This window comes from Lepidothrix coronata, unplaced genomic scaffold (assembly GCF_001604755.1).
Source record: "Lepidothrix coronata isolate B3197 unplaced genomic scaffold, Lepidothrix_coronata-1.0 Scaffold51, whole genome shotgun sequence".
Taxonomy (NCBI): Eukaryota; Metazoa; Chordata; class Aves; order Passeriformes; family Pipridae; genus Lepidothrix; species Lepidothrix coronata.
In genome coordinates, this window is record NW_016690231.1 from 5,366,054 (window position 1) to 5,383,379 (window position 17,326).

The window sequence follows — 17,326 nt, forward strand, 5'->3', positions numbered from 1 at the left end:
AAAAAGAGATTTTTTTTTACCATCTCAAAATTTTGAGAAAAAAAGGGGGCTAAAAAAAGGAAAAAAAAAAGAATCAAAGCAAAAAAAAAAAAAAAAGTGACAGATTAGGCTGCCAGACTTGATTTATAAAAGATTAATTTTATATAAGTTCAGAGAAAAAAACCTCCTGTACTTGACTCTTTCTTAACTACTGAATGAAGAAGGAAAATGGCTATTAAAATGCAATGCACTGCACAGACCTAGTTAATAAATATCCAAGCAGCCATGTATGCCACGTATTTTGAACAAGGTGGCCAATCATACAGTCACATAAATTCCACAGTAAAGTTCTGCACTCCTGAAGCTCAGCCATGGTAAATTCATTGCTGCTCCTACAATCACATCGGCAACAAGACCTCGAATTTTCAAGTCTTACAAGTTTTAATCCTTTAAAATGGTTTTTCCTCCAAGGGCACTGGGAAATCATTGCCATTCGCTGCAGGCAGACCTGAGCAGCAATTCTTCCAAATCATATGAAAAGTACAAACAAAATAAACTGATGATTACAATGTTTACTCACTGTATCTGGATCTTCCAGAGCCTCATCCAGCTCTGCATACGTAAGGAAGGGATAACCTTTACACACTCTCCACAGTGTTTTTTCAAATGCTTCAATTTTTGCTCTGTGAACTAACCCAGATATGAATCTATGGAAAAAGAAAAAATTGAAATATAAGATAAAATTCACAAGAAAAGAAATGAGAAACTCAGAGTACATCATCACTCAGGATCACAGTCATGATAATTTAACATCTGTCACAGCTGGAGAAGGAACACCACCCTGAACAGGAAGGAACTGGTAGAGAAAATACTGGCTGGTATATAAAATTTCTATTTGGAAAGTAAACAGACTGCAGGCCTGGGCACACAACTAGAATTATATCTAACTGGTTATTTCTGTGATAGTGAGGTTTGTAATTTTTTCCTGCCAAGATACCCACTCATAAGGAAGCCACAGACAGCAGTATCCACTCAGCGTTTCAAAGGCAACACAATTAATGTTACATTTACAACTGACACTGCCAGGTGATTGAAACACTGTCTGTTTATCAGGGAAAAAGAGTTCAAACAGCACCAGGAAGTAATGATTGGGAGATTTTCCTTTACAGGCATTCTTGGTTTGATGGAAGCTTTGTGACAGGATTTTTTGGCGCTGTCCTACTTATCCCTTCAAATAACCCAGTTTTTTTACAAAGGTACGTTGGGGTCAGACTCCTGCCTTGTCTAAAATCACTACAGTCACACTACAGTCCATCTTTTACAGAACAACCCATTTTTTACAGCAGCTCCTCAAGCACTTTTGAAGCAGCACATAGTGTCTCACACACATGGCCTGCCCCATACCTACCCCAGCCTGGCAGTCAGTCTGTGCATACAGTTGTAATCCACTAATGGCTCATTTTCCACAGATGGAAATTCTTCATAATTTGCATGTAAATGAGATTCATACTGGCAAATAAAAAAGAAGGATCATTCATAGCATTCGGAAAAAAAAAGTACTTTCATTCCATTATTATCATAAAGAAGAAAAGCTAATTAAGTAAATTATTTAATTACAAATATAAAACCCCTCTCCTGTTCAATTCAGGCAACAGAGAGACACTGTGACCTCAAGTGCCCTGTTCTTAGCAACTGAAGCCAGTGCTGCGAAATTACACAGTAAATTTCTTAGCACAATTTATGCATCAAAATAACACAATTACACCTTCATTTTCAACTGGCACCAGCAGTAACATTCAACAAAGAGAGAAATCACCAAGCTCCTCGAAGCTCAGGGCTGCATTTTGCCCTGTACACGAGCCCAGCATGGCACAAACCATCACGAAAAATGTCCAGGGCTGCAAAGCCCAACACCAAGTCATGCACTGAACTACAACCACTAACGAGGTGAGCCAAAAATGCCCCACAACACACGGCCCCTGGCAAACCCCCCAGCAGTACCTCAGATGTTCTCCTGACAATGCTCTGTGTGACCTTCAACATGTACTTGTATTCTGTCAGCTCAAGCAGGTTTTTCCGCAGTTTTTCTTTGTTTTTAGTTACTTCCCTCAATTCTGTCTCCAGCTTCTGCAGCTGTTCCTAAGGCACAGAGGGGGAAAAAAGACATAGAATCAGTTACACAATTTTGGAAAACAGAGTAGAATTCATTTTCAGCACATGTTATTTGCCACAATGATGGGAGTTTCCCAATTTCTTAATTAACAGGCTCCACAGGTTTTATCCCTCGTCTGCCAAAGAGTGCTTTGTATTGAGTACACTTGATCCTCCACTGGCATCTCTTAAGTCTGTTCTGCCCTTAATTTGTGTCTAAGTAATGCAGAGTTAGAACTGCAGATAGCACAGAGTGGAAGACACCCATTTATTCCTTTAATAGAATTACAGCAAAACAGAATGTTATTCAAAATTATATCTGTGTTTTACAAGCTTCTTTTCTAACAAAGAATTCAGAGAAACCAGCACCATGTTCTGCTGGGCAACCAGCACTGAAACCTGCAGAGCCTTGGGCATATAAAACTCCCACACACCTGGAAATTTCGGATGCACAAAGAGTCACAGTGAGTCCCAAAGCAATAAATGAGGCCGAGGGATTACATCTAAAGGCAACATTTTGCCTGGAACAGTGTAATATGCCACTCCATGCAATCCAATGGATGGCTGCACACCCCAGGAGTTGGCTTTGACCCTTCACAGGGATTTTGTGTTAATATCAAAACCTCACTGGCAGGCTTTGAAGTGACACTGGCAGGAAGGAAAACAATCAGACAAAAAGGAAAGCGACTGCTTCTGTCTCCCCCACCACACCCCTACAACTGAAGTCCTAATAAAAGAGCAAGTAATTAAGTCTGCAATTAAGTTCCAATACCCTACACTTCAGCATCTGTTTAGTGGAAAAGTTACCTGGATTTCTAAAATGTGCTTCAGCAAGGGAGCAGGAGGAGCAACATCTCCTTCAGGGAGTGAAATACCTGCCTTTTTAATTTCTTGTACTAAATATCCTGGAGTGAGAAATAAAACAGAATCAGAAAGGAAACTGCATTCGCTTAGACTTCCTACAATGCTGCAGAGTTGACCTTCAGCTGATCTTGCTGGCACTGATCACTCTGCAGCACCAGGCCCTGGCTATTTTACTCAGTCATTTTAGCAACAACACACACTAATCTTCAAAAAAGAGGGACTGACAGAGCATAAGGGATAAAACACACCGAACATTCCCGCCTTGGAAGTTTGCACAAGTGAGTGAACTTCAGAGGCCTGCGATGAAAATCTCCCAACCACAAGTACTTTGTAAGAAGCTTTAATATTTCCTAGAACCTCTTAGTTGTTGCACATCAGTTTCTATCACATGATCATTTCACTTTCTGCCAGAAATGGCCATTCTGCTCATTGCCCCGTGTTTGGATAAAAACTGTTCAAAGAAGGAGGCTTGAGGAACTTTGACACACGTGCAACTCCCACTGGACAGGGAGATTGCCAAAACAGCTGCTGGCATGGTGTGGCATGACCAGCACGTGCCTCTGGTGAGAGATTCCAACAAAAGGAATCCTTCAATGGTAACTTTTCCTCAGGATACACTGAGGAAATCTGCATCTTGGCTGTAACACTCTGCAAACCCCCTATTCATTAACTACCACGAGAACACAACTACTGATAACATAATTACTAATAAAGGTATTTTTGAGGGTGCTTGGAAGATCAACAGTATTGAGTTACACAACATGAAAAAACAGGGAATATCTTACAGTCAAGGAAATATCCAGAGTAAAGCTTCCACTTTCCTAGCAGAGTTTTAAGGAATCAATACTGAAATGGTCTCAATTATTTATCAGCAAAACATTAGCAAATCTTCTTCGCCTCTGAGCTCAAAAGAACACTGACCTATATTTAGTGTAAGTGAATTTCACAGCTCACAAAACCACGAAAGTCATCTCCAGCTCCAAAAATCTACATAAAGACTCAAGAGATGAGTGTATGGATGTCTATTTTTTCATACATATGAAAATTCTATATGAGTCTACAGCAGTCAGACCACATAAGCTGGTAGCTGAAACCTTCACTGTAGTTCTACTCTAGTAATGTTAACTTTAATAAAGTCACGGCTGAGAAAGGTCAGATATGAAAATAAAGCTCACCAAGTATTCTTTCCATCTCTTCACATTTCTTCACTTCATTCACATATTTTCTCTGAAATACACTTACATTTGGGTTAAGCTGAAGGAGAAGGACAAAATTCTTATCAGAGATTCAAAACAGCAACATCCCTAAAAAACCACAGCTGTTCCTGTGACTTCCTAGAGACGGTTTGCATGTGTTCTGTGTGCTCTCTCTTTCTAAAGTGCTTTTCAGCTAAGAAGGTACAAAAACCTAAAAAGATTAAAAAGTCTTCAAGTAGCAGAATTGGTTTTATTAAAGCAGAATCATCCATGCCATTTGCTGGTTGGACTCAAATAAAAAATCAATGAGATCTCCTGGAGAAACCATTCCAAATCTTATTTCTACAGTTTTAAAATACTGCTTAATGACTTCAAATTAACAAACCTTCCTACAAGCAAATTTGTTGTGATGGATTTCCACAGAATCTATGTTAAATGTTAAGTTTTAAAAGGATCTTCTTATGTATATACCCCTGCCATAAGTGCAATGTCTCTGCCTACTTATTCAGCTTTTAAACAGAACCAATAATGTGTTATTTCTACAATAAATGGTGTGTCAAGTGACTGGAATGGCATCAAATGTTAAACATACACTCACATTGTCGTTCTTACAGATCTGCCTCCTCCTCTGTACCAAATTTACTAATCAGCTGTTAATTTGAGTTCTCCCAGCTTTCCCTGCAAAGATTCTGCAACCTACATTTCTGATGTATATTTGGAAGAAATTCCAAAGTCTCAGTCAGCAAGCAAACATCATATAATTATGATAACACAATGCAGAAAGAAGGTTAATTATTGCCCAACCCAATAGTCAGGCAGGTAGTTTCCTGCAAGGTGAATTGCTGCTCCAGGAACAGACGTGTTTGACAAACCAGGAGCCAGTGATGCTGAAGAAACAAACCTACAGAGCAGCTGTTTCAGTGGGGTGGACACGTCACTGAGGTGTGCACACACACTCAGCCCGAAGGCACTGTGGCTACACGTGGCCCAGGGGGTCTCCCACAGGGTCCTACTGCAAGTAACTCCCAAGTTCGAGCTACTTCGGTGAGAAGGTGGGATGCGGCCACCCCAAAGCAGGGAGTGTCAGGGAGGCCCGAGCTCCAAACTCTGACTTCCCATCACCCGTCCCACCCGCCTGGAGACGCTCCTGTGTCACCTGCTCCAGGGGACCCTGCCTTGGACCTGCAGAGGTCCCTTCCCACCCTAACGACTCCGTGATCCCTGCTTCCAGGGGAACGCGACCCAGGGACCGGCCACACACCTGCGTGTCGGAGGCGGGGAAAGCTGGGAACGGCAGCGGTCCCGGAGTCCCGCTCCTTCCCAGCGGCTCCCCGGGGCCCGGCTCGGCCCCCCCGCCCCTGTGCCTGCCCCGACGTCCCCGCAGGCCCCCCGGGACCCGGTACTCACGTCTCGGAACTCGGCCAGGCCGCGCTCGCCCACCTCGCTGAGGCACTCGTAGGCCGAGCCGCTGCGCAGGTCGAGCTGCACCAGGCACATGGGCTCCCCGCGGAACAGCGCGCCCATGGCGAGGGCGCTCCGGGCCCGGGGGGCTCAGCGGGGCTCGGCGGGGCCGGCGGCCGGCGCGCAGCGGGGCCCGGGGGCGGCCATGGCGGGGCGGAGCGGCCCGGCCCGGCCCCGGCGGCGGCTTCCGGGGCGGGGAACGGGCGGAGAACTCGGGCTGAGCTCGGGCACCGGCACCGGCCGGGCAGCCGGGAACCCCCGCCGAGCCGCTCACCGGGAATGGCAGCCGCGGAGTCACCGCCTGAGAGGCTTCTGTGGGAGAGGATGTAGGGGAGAAACGCGTTACTGGGAGAACCTGATACAGTCACTGAATGTTAAGGGAGAAAGGCGGTACATACAGTCATTGAATGGTTAGGGGGTTGGAAAGTACTTCAATATCGTCCAGTCCCAACCCCCGCCATGGGCAGGGACACCTTCCACTAGCCCAGGTTGCTCCAAGCCCCGTTCAACCTGGCCTTGCACACTTCCAGGGATGGGGCAGCCACAGCTTCTCTGGGCAACCTGTGCCAGGGCCTCACCACCCTCACAGGGAAAAATTTCTTCCTAATATCCAGCCTAAATTTCCCCTCTTTCAGTTTGTACCCATTACTCCTTGTCCTATCACTTCAGTTCCTGACAAAGAGCTCCTCTCTGGTTCCTTGTATTCCCCTTCAGATACTGGAAGGTGCTCTGAGGTCTCCACACAACCTTCTCCAGGCTGAGGAGCCCCAACCTTCTCAGCCTGTTTCCATAGGGGAGGTGCTCCAGTTCTTTGATCAACTTTCTGGCCCATCCAAACCCCAAAAAGTCCCCAACGTTGTGTTTCATCACCTGAGGACAATCAGTGAACGTTTCCTGCCCTGTGGAGCCCAGGTTGCCAATGCAAAGCATTAACTGGAAAAGAGAATTTTAGGTGGACACATGAAAACAGCTGAAGCGTTGTGACTTTTCTGAAGTGTGAGCAGTCTGCCCACTGCTCCAAAAATAGGAGTTTGCTGTGAAGAGGAGCTTCTACTCCCGGAGAAGAGAACCAGCTTGAGAGGATAAAGATCCATCCATGGGGATGACCCCAACCCTGCTGTAGCCTCTGGGCTGAACTCGCCACCCTCTTGAAGTTAACTCTGCACTTTGCTGCTCCAAACACAGAGTCTGGAGCTTAAAAATAATTTATTACTTTTGGTTTAAATAACACAGCCATTTTCTGTACACTGTAAAAGTACTGATTTTATGTATTTTTAAATGTTTATATAAATTTTTACCTATCTGTTCCATAATTTAGAAAACCAAGGGTTGCTCATAATTACTGCAAGTAAAACAAGAAATGCCAGTAGCAGGCCTTTAGCAAGACACTGGGAATATGGTTCTCCTGCAAAAGAGAAAGAAAAAAAAAGTGTAAGTGTATGAGAGCTAAATTTTAGTTTAATCTGTATCCTTGGGTTGTTGTCTAAAGTATACACGTTAATGCAGCACAAAGCAAGGAAGTAAAATGCTTCATACTTGTGAAACTTCATACTTTTGTGTAACTTTAGTTCCTGAAGTTGTGCAGATAATAAACACAGGCAGTTGCCTCTATCCATGACACTCCCAGGAGAGTCCAAGTACCCTTTGAAATCCCAGACATTTAATCTATGGAGTCTCCCATGAAACATAATCCACCACAGTTTTACACAGAAGAAATTTAAAAATTATCTGTCTTAACAATATGGCAAATTTTTACAGTGAGAAACAAAGTCTCCCTCCACCCTTCAAGAGCAATGACACACTCTGACAGTGCTACAATTACAGAACAATATCATAAAGTGACATATTCTTTGCCTTAACCAGCATATGTCACTCCAAACCCCACAGGGGAGTGAAAAAGAATCTCTCCCTGCCAAACTGATGCTCACAAAATTTCAAGCTTGCCCAGAAAGTACTTCTAGTAATTATTTCTTTCCACTAGTCTAACTGAGAAATTAATGCATTGTCAAAAAAACAATTAAACAAACTTTCTGGACTGTGGTTTCTAAAGGAGAAACTTTAATTCCCCACCACAAAGCATTCTTTCAGACTGAACTCCAGACATCTAATTATGTTTCAAGGAAATGTGGCCAGTTTGTGACATCCCACATTGTTTATTGTTTTTACCTGTGTAAAACCGTGTCAGTGGATAAAACAGTTGCTGCAAGCACACATCATTTTGATTGCAGTCAAATTCCACATAAATCCTGTGGTATCTGGAAAAAAAGGACCCTTTTGGTCAATGCTGTTCACATTGCTGAGCACAGTGTGAAGTTATCAATGTTTTTACCTTGTCTTTCGAACGGGTGGCTGAGCTGGGACTTTAATGAACTGAACAGAAGCTGTGATGGGCAGGAAGCTGAGGCTGTTTCCACAGCTCAGCCCACACTGGAACTGCCATAGGACTGTTGAGTAACTGTAACAATAAACACAACTTTTACTTGAGGGCTGTAAATGAAAATTTAGAGCCTAAACACGACCACAAAAGGACAAAATACACAGTATTTGGAAGAAGGTTGATAATCCCTGGATTTTCCCCCATGCAGGGGGAGAACCCAAGCCTGGAAATGAGCTAAAATGGAACAGAATCACATTTATTTAATTGGGATTGACTTGGCAGAGGAGGGGAAAGTGTTTGCAAAGTGAAAATTCCATTTCAGGAAAGAATAAATCATTTAGCACAGCTCCCAAGAGCTCTGCAGTGGGATAAGCCAGAACATAGGACAACGTTGTCACTTCCACCACGTCACAAGAAATTAAAACACTCTCCTGATGGGATGCCCTGGGTCTGCCCACTGCTGGCAGCATCACAGATTTTATTTAAATTTAAGTGAAGTAGAACTATTATGTGGTTTTAAGCACTAGTTTTGTGGGTTTTTTTCATTTGAGAATGAGAAAAGCTAACCTGGTTGTGATCAAAGGAATTTGGGCTGCAAAAATAAAAGGCTTGTAAAAATTTTAAGTAACAAAACACAGTTTTTTGTTTCTTAAGTTTAAATCTGGATTTGTTAGGTAAGGAAGGCTCAAAATGAAACATTTATACTGTGAGATAACCAGAGACACAACTCACTCTACCTGATCTGCACAGCAAGAATCTGTTGCTGGGGAATCCCTTGCACTGCTCCCACTTCAGCAAACATTATGTGAATATTCAGGTTTGCAGGAATATCTGGACAAAAGCCTTTTAAGTTTCCAGTGCTCACATTGGTATCAGAATTAAATGGATCAAGACCTATGGAGAACAGAGTTATTTAAATATAAATATTACAGAAAACATCATATATTCCATAGTTAGATTATTGTCATAGTCCAGTGAAACACTGGTAACTGTCATGCAGAAACAGATTAAAAATGCTTTCTCTATATAAAAAACACACAAAGAAAATTATTATACTTTTATTATTTAAAGGATTATATATTTATCTGTTGATATCTATTTCTCAACAGGTAAATGCCACGTCATATGTGTACAGGTTGGCAGTAAAATATTCAGTATAAATACACATACTGAGTTATATGCCTATGTGTCCACACACATGGAGAGATGGATCCAGACATATCAGTACTTTAGGCATTTGAAATTACATTTGGGGTTTATTTTGAGATGCTCTATTCAGTTTATGGGCATATTTAGACTGTAAAGAACAAAACAAACCTCACTTACGTATAATTTGCACCCAGTCATCTGGATCACTGTAACTGGAATTGTCCCTCTTTCCAATGTGAGTAGCTTGTATTAATGAATTCAATTTCTCAGTTACATTTCCTCTGCAAAATAAGAATGTAACATCACAAAGGAGGTAAATCTGTACTGTCTGACACTCTGGGTTGCAACCTTATTGTATCATAAGCTCAGTTTCCTCTGAAAGGTGTTAACCACTCAACAAAAATAAACTCGAATTTGTCAGTTATCTGTTGAAGGGAAGAAATGGCAAAGTATTCCACCCCAACACAATCCTCATTTAAATACAGACTGAGGCTATTATTATAATTTCCCTTTAGAAATGAAGTGAGACTTTTAACCACAGAAAGCTGAAACACACACAAGAGTATTTAAAAAGAATGTTCCAGTGCTGGTAAGAGGCATTTGTAGACAATCATGTAATAACCAACAGGAGGGATACAGGGAGAAACAATTCAGCTTATGTGGCTCACCTTAAAAGGCTGCAATCTTCATTAATCCCAACTTCCAGAATGCACCCAGAGTAGAAGTCTACTCCAAATAAAACTGGTGTATAAGTTGCTGATGCACATAAGCCTCTGCCAGCTGTGAAATGAAACCATCTTACTTGAGCTTTCCTACAGCCACCTTTGGATCTCTAGCTTTCAGTTTTGTGCAAAACATCAAACATTAGAATGCAAACTCAACATGGTAGAGTTCAAAAATAGATACAAGTCAATTCAACATACATTTTGCAAGAAAGCATTAGAGGCTTTCTCACTATCCTTTAAACAAAGGCTTGGGAAAGAAAACCAAAATCTGGAGCAGATTTTTAACTAAAATATGTTTAAAAAAAAAATCCTAAAACCAATAAAGCCCCAACACTTTAGCATTAACTACAGTTGAAGTTGCAACCTCACAAGCCAGTACCTGGCTGCCAAATATTTAGGGTTCCAAGAGGATCAGAAGCATTTATATTTGCAGCTCTCACTGGTTTTCCAACTTGATACCCTAAAGAGAGAAGGGTAAATCATGAACATTGTATAAGAATCTATAAGCATTAGCATTGTTTTACTAGTAAATGTCATCAATCTTGAAGTAAATGACCAGGCATTTCCATCAGAGTGGGAATAGCCTCACTTTAAATAATCAATAGCTATGCAACAAAAGCCTAATAACCAATCTCTGCTACTGGCAGTGCAGGAAGGCAGGAAGGTGAAGGCTGGCAACATAAGAAAGTATGAAAGAAATATAAAACATAATCACTGATAATAATCTGCACAGTATGATTTTTTTTTTCTTTTAATAGGCAAAATAAAGTAGTAATACCTGTATTCTCAGGCAGTTCTTCTCCATTAGTACTCTTTAAACTCAGAAATTCAACTGTGAATCTCTGTGTCAGTATTTCTGGTAAAAGAGAAAAATATGACTTTACTTTTAAATGAGTAAATTAGCAACAAGTATGGTGTAAATCAGCAAAAACTATGCTCTGTGTAGGATACAAACTTTGGTCCTTCAGTAGTAACAGAAGATTCAAAATAATACAAATTAATGGAAATAACCCCTTTACTTTTCTTTCCAGAGCCCCAGGAAAATTCATTTTAAGAAGTATTAGTAAACAAGAGATTCTATCACAGAATTTCCATGTTGAAGAAAAAAGTACAATAAAAGATCATTACAAAATGTCATGATACCTCCATCACACAAGCTTCCAAGGAAGACTGTGACATTTACTTGCTCAATGTTCTTGTCTTTGCAAATGAATGTATAATGCTCTGCAAAAGTTACATTTTGACACAGAACCTCGGCAGGATGAAGGTTTTCTGGCAGAAGGAAAAAAAAAGGCCATAATGAAAAGCATTCTAATTAGAAAGCTCTGTTACTGCAGCTCAAAAAGAACACATTAAAACCCTGGCAAAATTCTGGGAATTACAACATTCATCTTTTTGAGAATTGATTCTACTGTTTAAATGTGCAATGGTACAATCTCCCAATTTATCAATATTTTAACATCAGCAGTTCCAGGTCCTTTTCTAGCTGATCCTCTGCACAAGAAGCCAGCACTGGACTTTACATCACCAGCTGATGCCCTTCTCTGGACTGAGAACTCTCTCTGCTTTCCTCTCATCCCTCCCAGGGAGCCATCGCTGCCCAGAAAAACTAATTAGCTTGGATTCCATTAGTTTATTATCCTCCACTGACTGGGAACCACTGTCCTACATCAAATAACTGCTGAAAAAGGCCCTTAAAAGGGCACAGGAACTTACAAAACAGAGACAACCATATCTGCTTACAGTCTGCCCTCCACACTTACATGTTCATGCTGGAGATTTTTTTAAGCATTCTTTATATCTTTCTTTATTGTGTTTGTTGGGCTTTTTTCTTCTCAAAATTAATTTTAATGTAAGATAAGGGACCTGATTTCTTGACCAACCTTAAACAAACTGGGGTAAATTAAATACTTCCTGCTTTGCAGGAAGCCAGTTTACTTTTTCAGTGTTAGTTAACATATAAGATCCCTCCTAAGAAGTGCAGCAGGTAAACATTTTAGGCATCAAAATAATCTATGCCATATACAGTCCAGGTTAGGTAAGAGACCTATTAATTAAATGGAAGACACATACCACTTTCAGTGATGAATTTGCCCCTGTCAGTGACGGTTCTATAGGTGACATTTTGTTGGATGAAGTCTGAGAATGAAAAAGAAACACAGACCTACAGTTTTCACAACATCCTTGTTGTTATGAACATCGAGTAGAAAATTATTTAGAAAATTGATTTTGGTAAAGACCCAAACTTTTTATGTATTATGAAAGCATAGCTAATTATCTCTGGGTCTAGTTAGACTAACAAAATTAGACAATTATGGAGCATAAAATAAAATATCTTCATGCTGGTAATCATATTATCTCAAACCCCAGAATGACTCTTCCTAAGTACTTGCTTTTGTAATGCAGAGAGTAACCACTCCTCAGTAATTCTCAAATGCTGATACTGCACCCTCCTGACAGAAAAAGGGCTCTGCAACAGTCTGAAAATAGCGGCAGAGATGCTGCCCTGTCACTTGTAGCCATAACCAGTAGGAGTCACCAGAAACAGGTAAATGGGAAACAAAGGTCAATCCCTCTATTTCTTACATGCTAAATCTTGGGAAATAGTGGGACAATTCCTAGAAGGTCATCGGGAACAGAACATCTCCAAACGTTGAACTACAGCCACCAGATAACACAGGTGTTAGATACAGCTACTGTGCCAACAGCCCTGGGGTTTGTTCTGTTCTAGCAGCTCTGAGAAACAGGGAACCCGTTCCTGTTGGGATTTAGGCAGCATACCTGCAGTGCCAGTGTTTATCCTCACATGGTGGGGCAGGCCTTCCTTGTAAGACTCCAGACTGGTCAGGCACTTGACATCAAAGTCCTGGAGATACGCCACGGGAGCATTCCCAACACACTGCCCAGCCAGGGACTGCTGCGGGTGGGCCACAAAAATAACTGTGTTGGACCCTCTGCCAGCCCCTTGCCTTTCATTTGAAGACTCTTAGTTAGTGAAATGCCCCAAATGTGCACTGCAGCCACATGTGACACTTTGAGAAACAGGTAATCTGAAGTTATCAAAACATCTCAGTCTGTAGCAAAGGAGAGGTCAAAATCTTAAAAGCACAGCTTTAAAAATAGTTTCAATGTACAGTCTGGCTTTACCCCAATTTGTCACAATAATTATAACCAGAAAGTGTCTCTAAAATACAAAAGGAATTTCAATTATCACCAGATGACTGAGATTGAAAGCCAACTATATTGCTCAGCAGGAAAACCAAAAAATACAGAATATGGTAAGTCATAAACTGTTAACACGATGCCAAGATTGCTTTTACCTCTTGAAATAATTAAAACCTTACCATTTGGGGGGTGGGCAGGGGCATCAGGAAAGATGTTTTCTTTTAATAATGATTTTGTGCTGCTTTTTTTCTAATTTTTTTTTGATGAAAAATATATTCCACCACTTTACAAGAGCAAATTGCTGAATCTGGTTACAAGGGAATGTGATGTATGGAAAGTATCAAACAAACCAAGAGGAATCAAAAGCTCATAAACACAAAGTGATTACCTGGGGAATGGTAAAATATTCATTTTCTTCAGTTATAATTGGATCTCCTTGTCTGTAACCAGTGAAAAGTCTCCCAGGAGAAGTTTGTAAAGGGATTGTAAATGCAGGAACTTTGGGTGCAGAACTGCAAACAAGTTTAAAAATTAAACAGTTCTTTATTCTCTACCTCACAAATAATGACACGTTTTCTTTCATGTCCCATGTTCTACTATAGTACCAGTGACATTTCTCCATTTGCATTTGAAGTTCACACCCTAAAATCCTGATTTCAAAATAACTTTCATTATCAAAACAGGTTCATTTTCATGTCTAATGTGTATGGTGAGAAAATTAATTTTCTTAAGACTTACATAGAGCCATGATAAAAATAGCCAAGAAATGGTGTGTTGTCAAGAGAAGACTGTACACAAAGGAAGGGAAACCACTCAGGGGTGTATTCCATTGACTGGGAAGAGCACAGCTGATCAAAAGGTGGGTTTACATCCCCACCAAACACCCCAGTGAAACATGATCCATTGAATAACTGCTTCAAGTCTGGTGTACACTCCTGAAAGGAAAGGAATGGTCACTTTTAAGCATGGTCATTGCATTAGCTATGGCACTATAGCCATGTTTACAAATAAATCAAACAGTTTTGTAGAGAGAGGTCATATTTACTATTAGAAATACTGGAAAATCCAAACAAGCCCTGTGGCCCATCTAGGCTGAAGCATTCAGTACCTTTCACTCCTCCCAGATAACAGAGAGAGTTTAGAAATTTGACAAACACTAATCAAAGTTTAATATGAAATAAGTACCAGATCACAGCAACAACGAACATCACAAGCTCCAGCTGTTAAGTTACAAGGACAAGAGCCTAAGGGCTGAAAGGCCTGGTTTGGGATGATAGTTGCATTTTCTGTAACAGAATTAGAAGAGGAGAAAATCAGATTAAGTGGACTGAAATCCAAATACACAGACCATGCACATTGCAGTTTATTCTGACTGTGAAGAAACCTTTTTTAAAATTCCATTAATGATTATTCAATATCTCTTATTGCAGCCCAAACCCCAGTTCTTCCATGTAGAGAGGAAAAGAACAGCCAAAATGCCATTTTTTCTTTAACATATCTAAACCCTTACCTGAGACATTTCCTGCAAAGGAAGAGTTGGCAAATATTTCAGCTTGAATCAGGAGCTGTGCCAGCCTCACTGAACCACGGCAAGCTAAAACCTGGAGTGTTTCCAGCACACAGAGAGGTGAGGGGCAGCAGTCAGTGGCATTGGGCAAACACAACTCCAGGTTTCTGGTCAAGCTTACAGTCACTTTGGAAGTGTTCTGGAAAAATGCAGAATAAAGTTTGACAGCTCTTATGCCTTGTATTAAATTGCTCTTAATTATACCACTCATCAGCTTTTGAGAGAGGAGTTGGAATGAAGTGGAATAACAGGAGTTGGAGACTGGAATGACAAAAAGTTTGGTACTGTGATATGCAAATACAGGAGGGATATGAACACAGAGAGAACTTTTTAGGGCATGTACACAGACTAAGTTACTTCAGAAATCACATGCACAATTCTAAAGAAAAAAATCAAATATTGAAAAGGGAATTTCAGTTTTTACAGTTTCCTTCAGTCGGAAACTGGAATGATGCCAGAGTTGATAAAACCCCTAAAGAATTACATGTAACACTGAAGACAAGTCTAAGAAATACAGATGTTCTAGAGCTCATGTTGTATACTTTTTTATTTCTAGTACATCCTTCCAGCAGATCTGAAAGAGCCTCAAATGCTACAGCCAGCCAGGAAATACAAGCAGTTGTGAAGAGGAGGAGAACAAGGGACCAGTGTCAAAGTTGCAACTCCAGCAAGGGCACTCACACAATATGTCAAGGAAAACAGGCAAGGGCAACATATTCAAATGAAGTTGTTAGTACATTAACATTATGCTAGTATTTAATTACCCCTTAATATATGACAATCATTCCCATTTTAGGGAAGAATTAGTACTTTACATACCATACCAGGTGTTACATCCAAATTCCAATCACCAGCTGTTTTACTTCCACTGCAATTTGCAACTTGCAATTTTCCTGTAGCAGAAAAGAGTATTCCACTGTCATTTAGAAAAGACTGGGAATAAGAAGTACATTTAAATTCCTCTTGTGCCTTCAGGTACACACACCCTGAGGCCCAGCTGACACAGAGTCAACAGAGAACTAAGGGTTTAATCACAGAAGTCCTCTGGAGTTCCTATTTCAGTAATGATTAAAGCACTAAATTAAGTGTATTACCATTTCTCCAGCAGTTTTAATGTCAAAAATATTAATAATTCAAACGTATTTATTTATATATGGGGGAAGGAGAAGGGGAAGTGAAGTGTTCTTACCTGTCTCTTCATCTCCAGGACTTAAAATTACAGAAAAAGTAACTCCTGAAGAATTTCCAAGAAAAAATGAATTGACTCTGGGCCCTGACATATGGATAAATGAAGGCTGAAAGACTAAAAAGAGAGAGAAAGAAACAAGTCTTAATACACACTGCCTGAAAACGGTAACATTTGTAAGACATATTTAGGTCTTCTGCTTGGCCTAGATTCTTATATTCTTATACTTTAAATTGTCACAAATAGAAGAAACAGATCTTGTAATGCTTAGTGCAGGGTTGTATTTACATTTTTGCCAAGGGCTGGAGCAGTGGGTTCACCATAGCTTTCTATACCACAAGTTTATATTTGTGAAGACATGCAGCAAAATAACATTACAGCAGGAGGCTGCAGCACTTACAGCCCATGCAGATACTACACAGCTCAGGCAAGACCATATTTCACATTTCTTACTGATTTCAGTTGATACATTTAATTTCTTGGGGCCACGAATGGTGCCAGGAGTGCCCCGCTACCCGTGATCCAGCAATTGCGGGCTCCTGCCCTCAGCATGCGGACGCAGCGTCAAGTTTAGGGCTCCGAACTGGGAGTTTCGCTGGGTTTTTCGTTACAAACTTTACCAAGTTTGAAAGGTTCGACATAAGCAGCTCCACCCTCCCTCTCCGAGTCTCCCCCAGAGGCTCGTGTTTGGGCAGGGGTACCCAAGACCTCCAACCTCGCCGTCCCCGGGGAACCCTCAGAGGATCCGCGACCTCCCCTCACGCCCACCCGGGCGGGTCCCGCCGCAGACCGACCCCCATCCCCACACCCCCGGAGGCCGCCATTCCCCGCGGCCCCTCACGCCCTGACCCACCGGAGTCCCCGGCCCGCTGCCCGGGGCAGGGAGCCGCCAACAGCAGCAGCAGCAGCAGCGCCCCGAGGCCGGGAAGCCCCATGTCGCCTACGGCGGCCGCCCGGCCGCCATCTTGCAGCGCCAGCGCGGCGCCATGGCAACGGCGAGGGCGGGAACGGCGGCCGCCTCAGGGAAGGCGGCCCCGGGAGCGACGGGCCGGACACACAGCCCGGCTGGGCCGCCGCACGGTGGCGTTGCAAAATGTAACAGTTACCCTAATAAAGGATGTTCTTTGATGTTTGGTCTTTGTATACTTTCAAGCCTAATCAGCAAGAAGGGAGATTTAATCCGTGAAACAGCCAGCTTTATGTTAGCAAGCTCTACGTGATGTCTACGTATTAGAAAAACAAGTTGGTATAATTGCCTTGTTAAAGTTTAGGGTTTGACTCTGCTTCAATGATCTCAGGCCTGGGGGAGGTCAACAAAACCTGGGAGGAAGGATGTACCACTGACAGTGGGCACAGTGCAGAATTTACGGCTCACAGGGACAGCTGGAGGAACTCCCCAGGTAAGGAAGAAACTAATAAGCCCAACTGAGCAACTGTGCTGGAATCAGCTCTATCTGGGTAAAAGTTAATTCTGGCAGGGTCAGATCTGCAACCACGAACCCAAGA

At 41.8% G+C, this 17,326-nt stretch overlaps 2 protein-coding genes across 2 annotated transcripts in view; both read right to left on the minus strand.

The window, feature by feature from the left end:
• ATP6V0A2 (ATPase H+ transporting V0 subunit a2) overlaps nucleotides 1-5,731 on the minus strand; it is a 15,267-nt gene extending 9,536 nt beyond the window's left edge. The window contains exons 1-6 of the mRNA XM_017815451.1: nucleotides 5,598-5,731; nucleotides 4,170-4,248; nucleotides 2,938-3,035; nucleotides 1,981-2,118; nucleotides 1,388-1,488; nucleotides 560-686 (exon numbers count right to left, since the gene is read on the minus strand). Coding sequence (XP_017670940.1) covers nucleotides 560-686; nucleotides 1,388-1,488; nucleotides 1,981-2,118; nucleotides 2,938-3,035; nucleotides 4,170-4,248; nucleotides 5,598-5,714 — 660 coding nt within the window. The 5' untranslated portion in view covers nucleotides 5,715-5,731. The remainder of the gene's footprint in view (nucleotides 1-559; nucleotides 687-1,387; nucleotides 1,489-1,980; nucleotides 2,119-2,937; nucleotides 3,036-4,169; nucleotides 4,249-5,597) is intronic.
• A 509-nt stretch (nucleotides 5,732-6,240) lies between these two features.
• TCTN2 (tectonic family member 2) lies at nucleotides 6,241-16,803 on the minus strand. The gene is made up of 18 exons (XM_017815452.1): nucleotides 16,674-16,803; nucleotides 15,824-15,937; nucleotides 15,454-15,527; nucleotides 14,578-14,773; nucleotides 14,253-14,353; nucleotides 13,806-14,002; nucleotides 13,456-13,579; nucleotides 12,684-12,819; nucleotides 11,976-12,041; nucleotides 11,046-11,174; nucleotides 10,681-10,758; nucleotides 10,282-10,362; nucleotides 9,846-9,957; nucleotides 9,355-9,458; nucleotides 8,766-8,922; nucleotides 7,981-8,106; nucleotides 7,818-7,906; nucleotides 6,241-7,056 (listed from the first exon to the last, which is right to left on the minus strand). The coding sequence occupies exons 1-18, from the start codon at nucleotides 16,753-16,755 to the stop codon at nucleotides 6,950-6,952; spliced, it is 2,073 nt and encodes a 690-aa protein (XP_017670941.1). The 5' UTR covers nucleotides 16,756-16,803; the 3' UTR covers nucleotides 6,241-6,949.
• Between the last annotated feature and the right edge of the window lie 523 nt (nucleotides 16,804-17,326).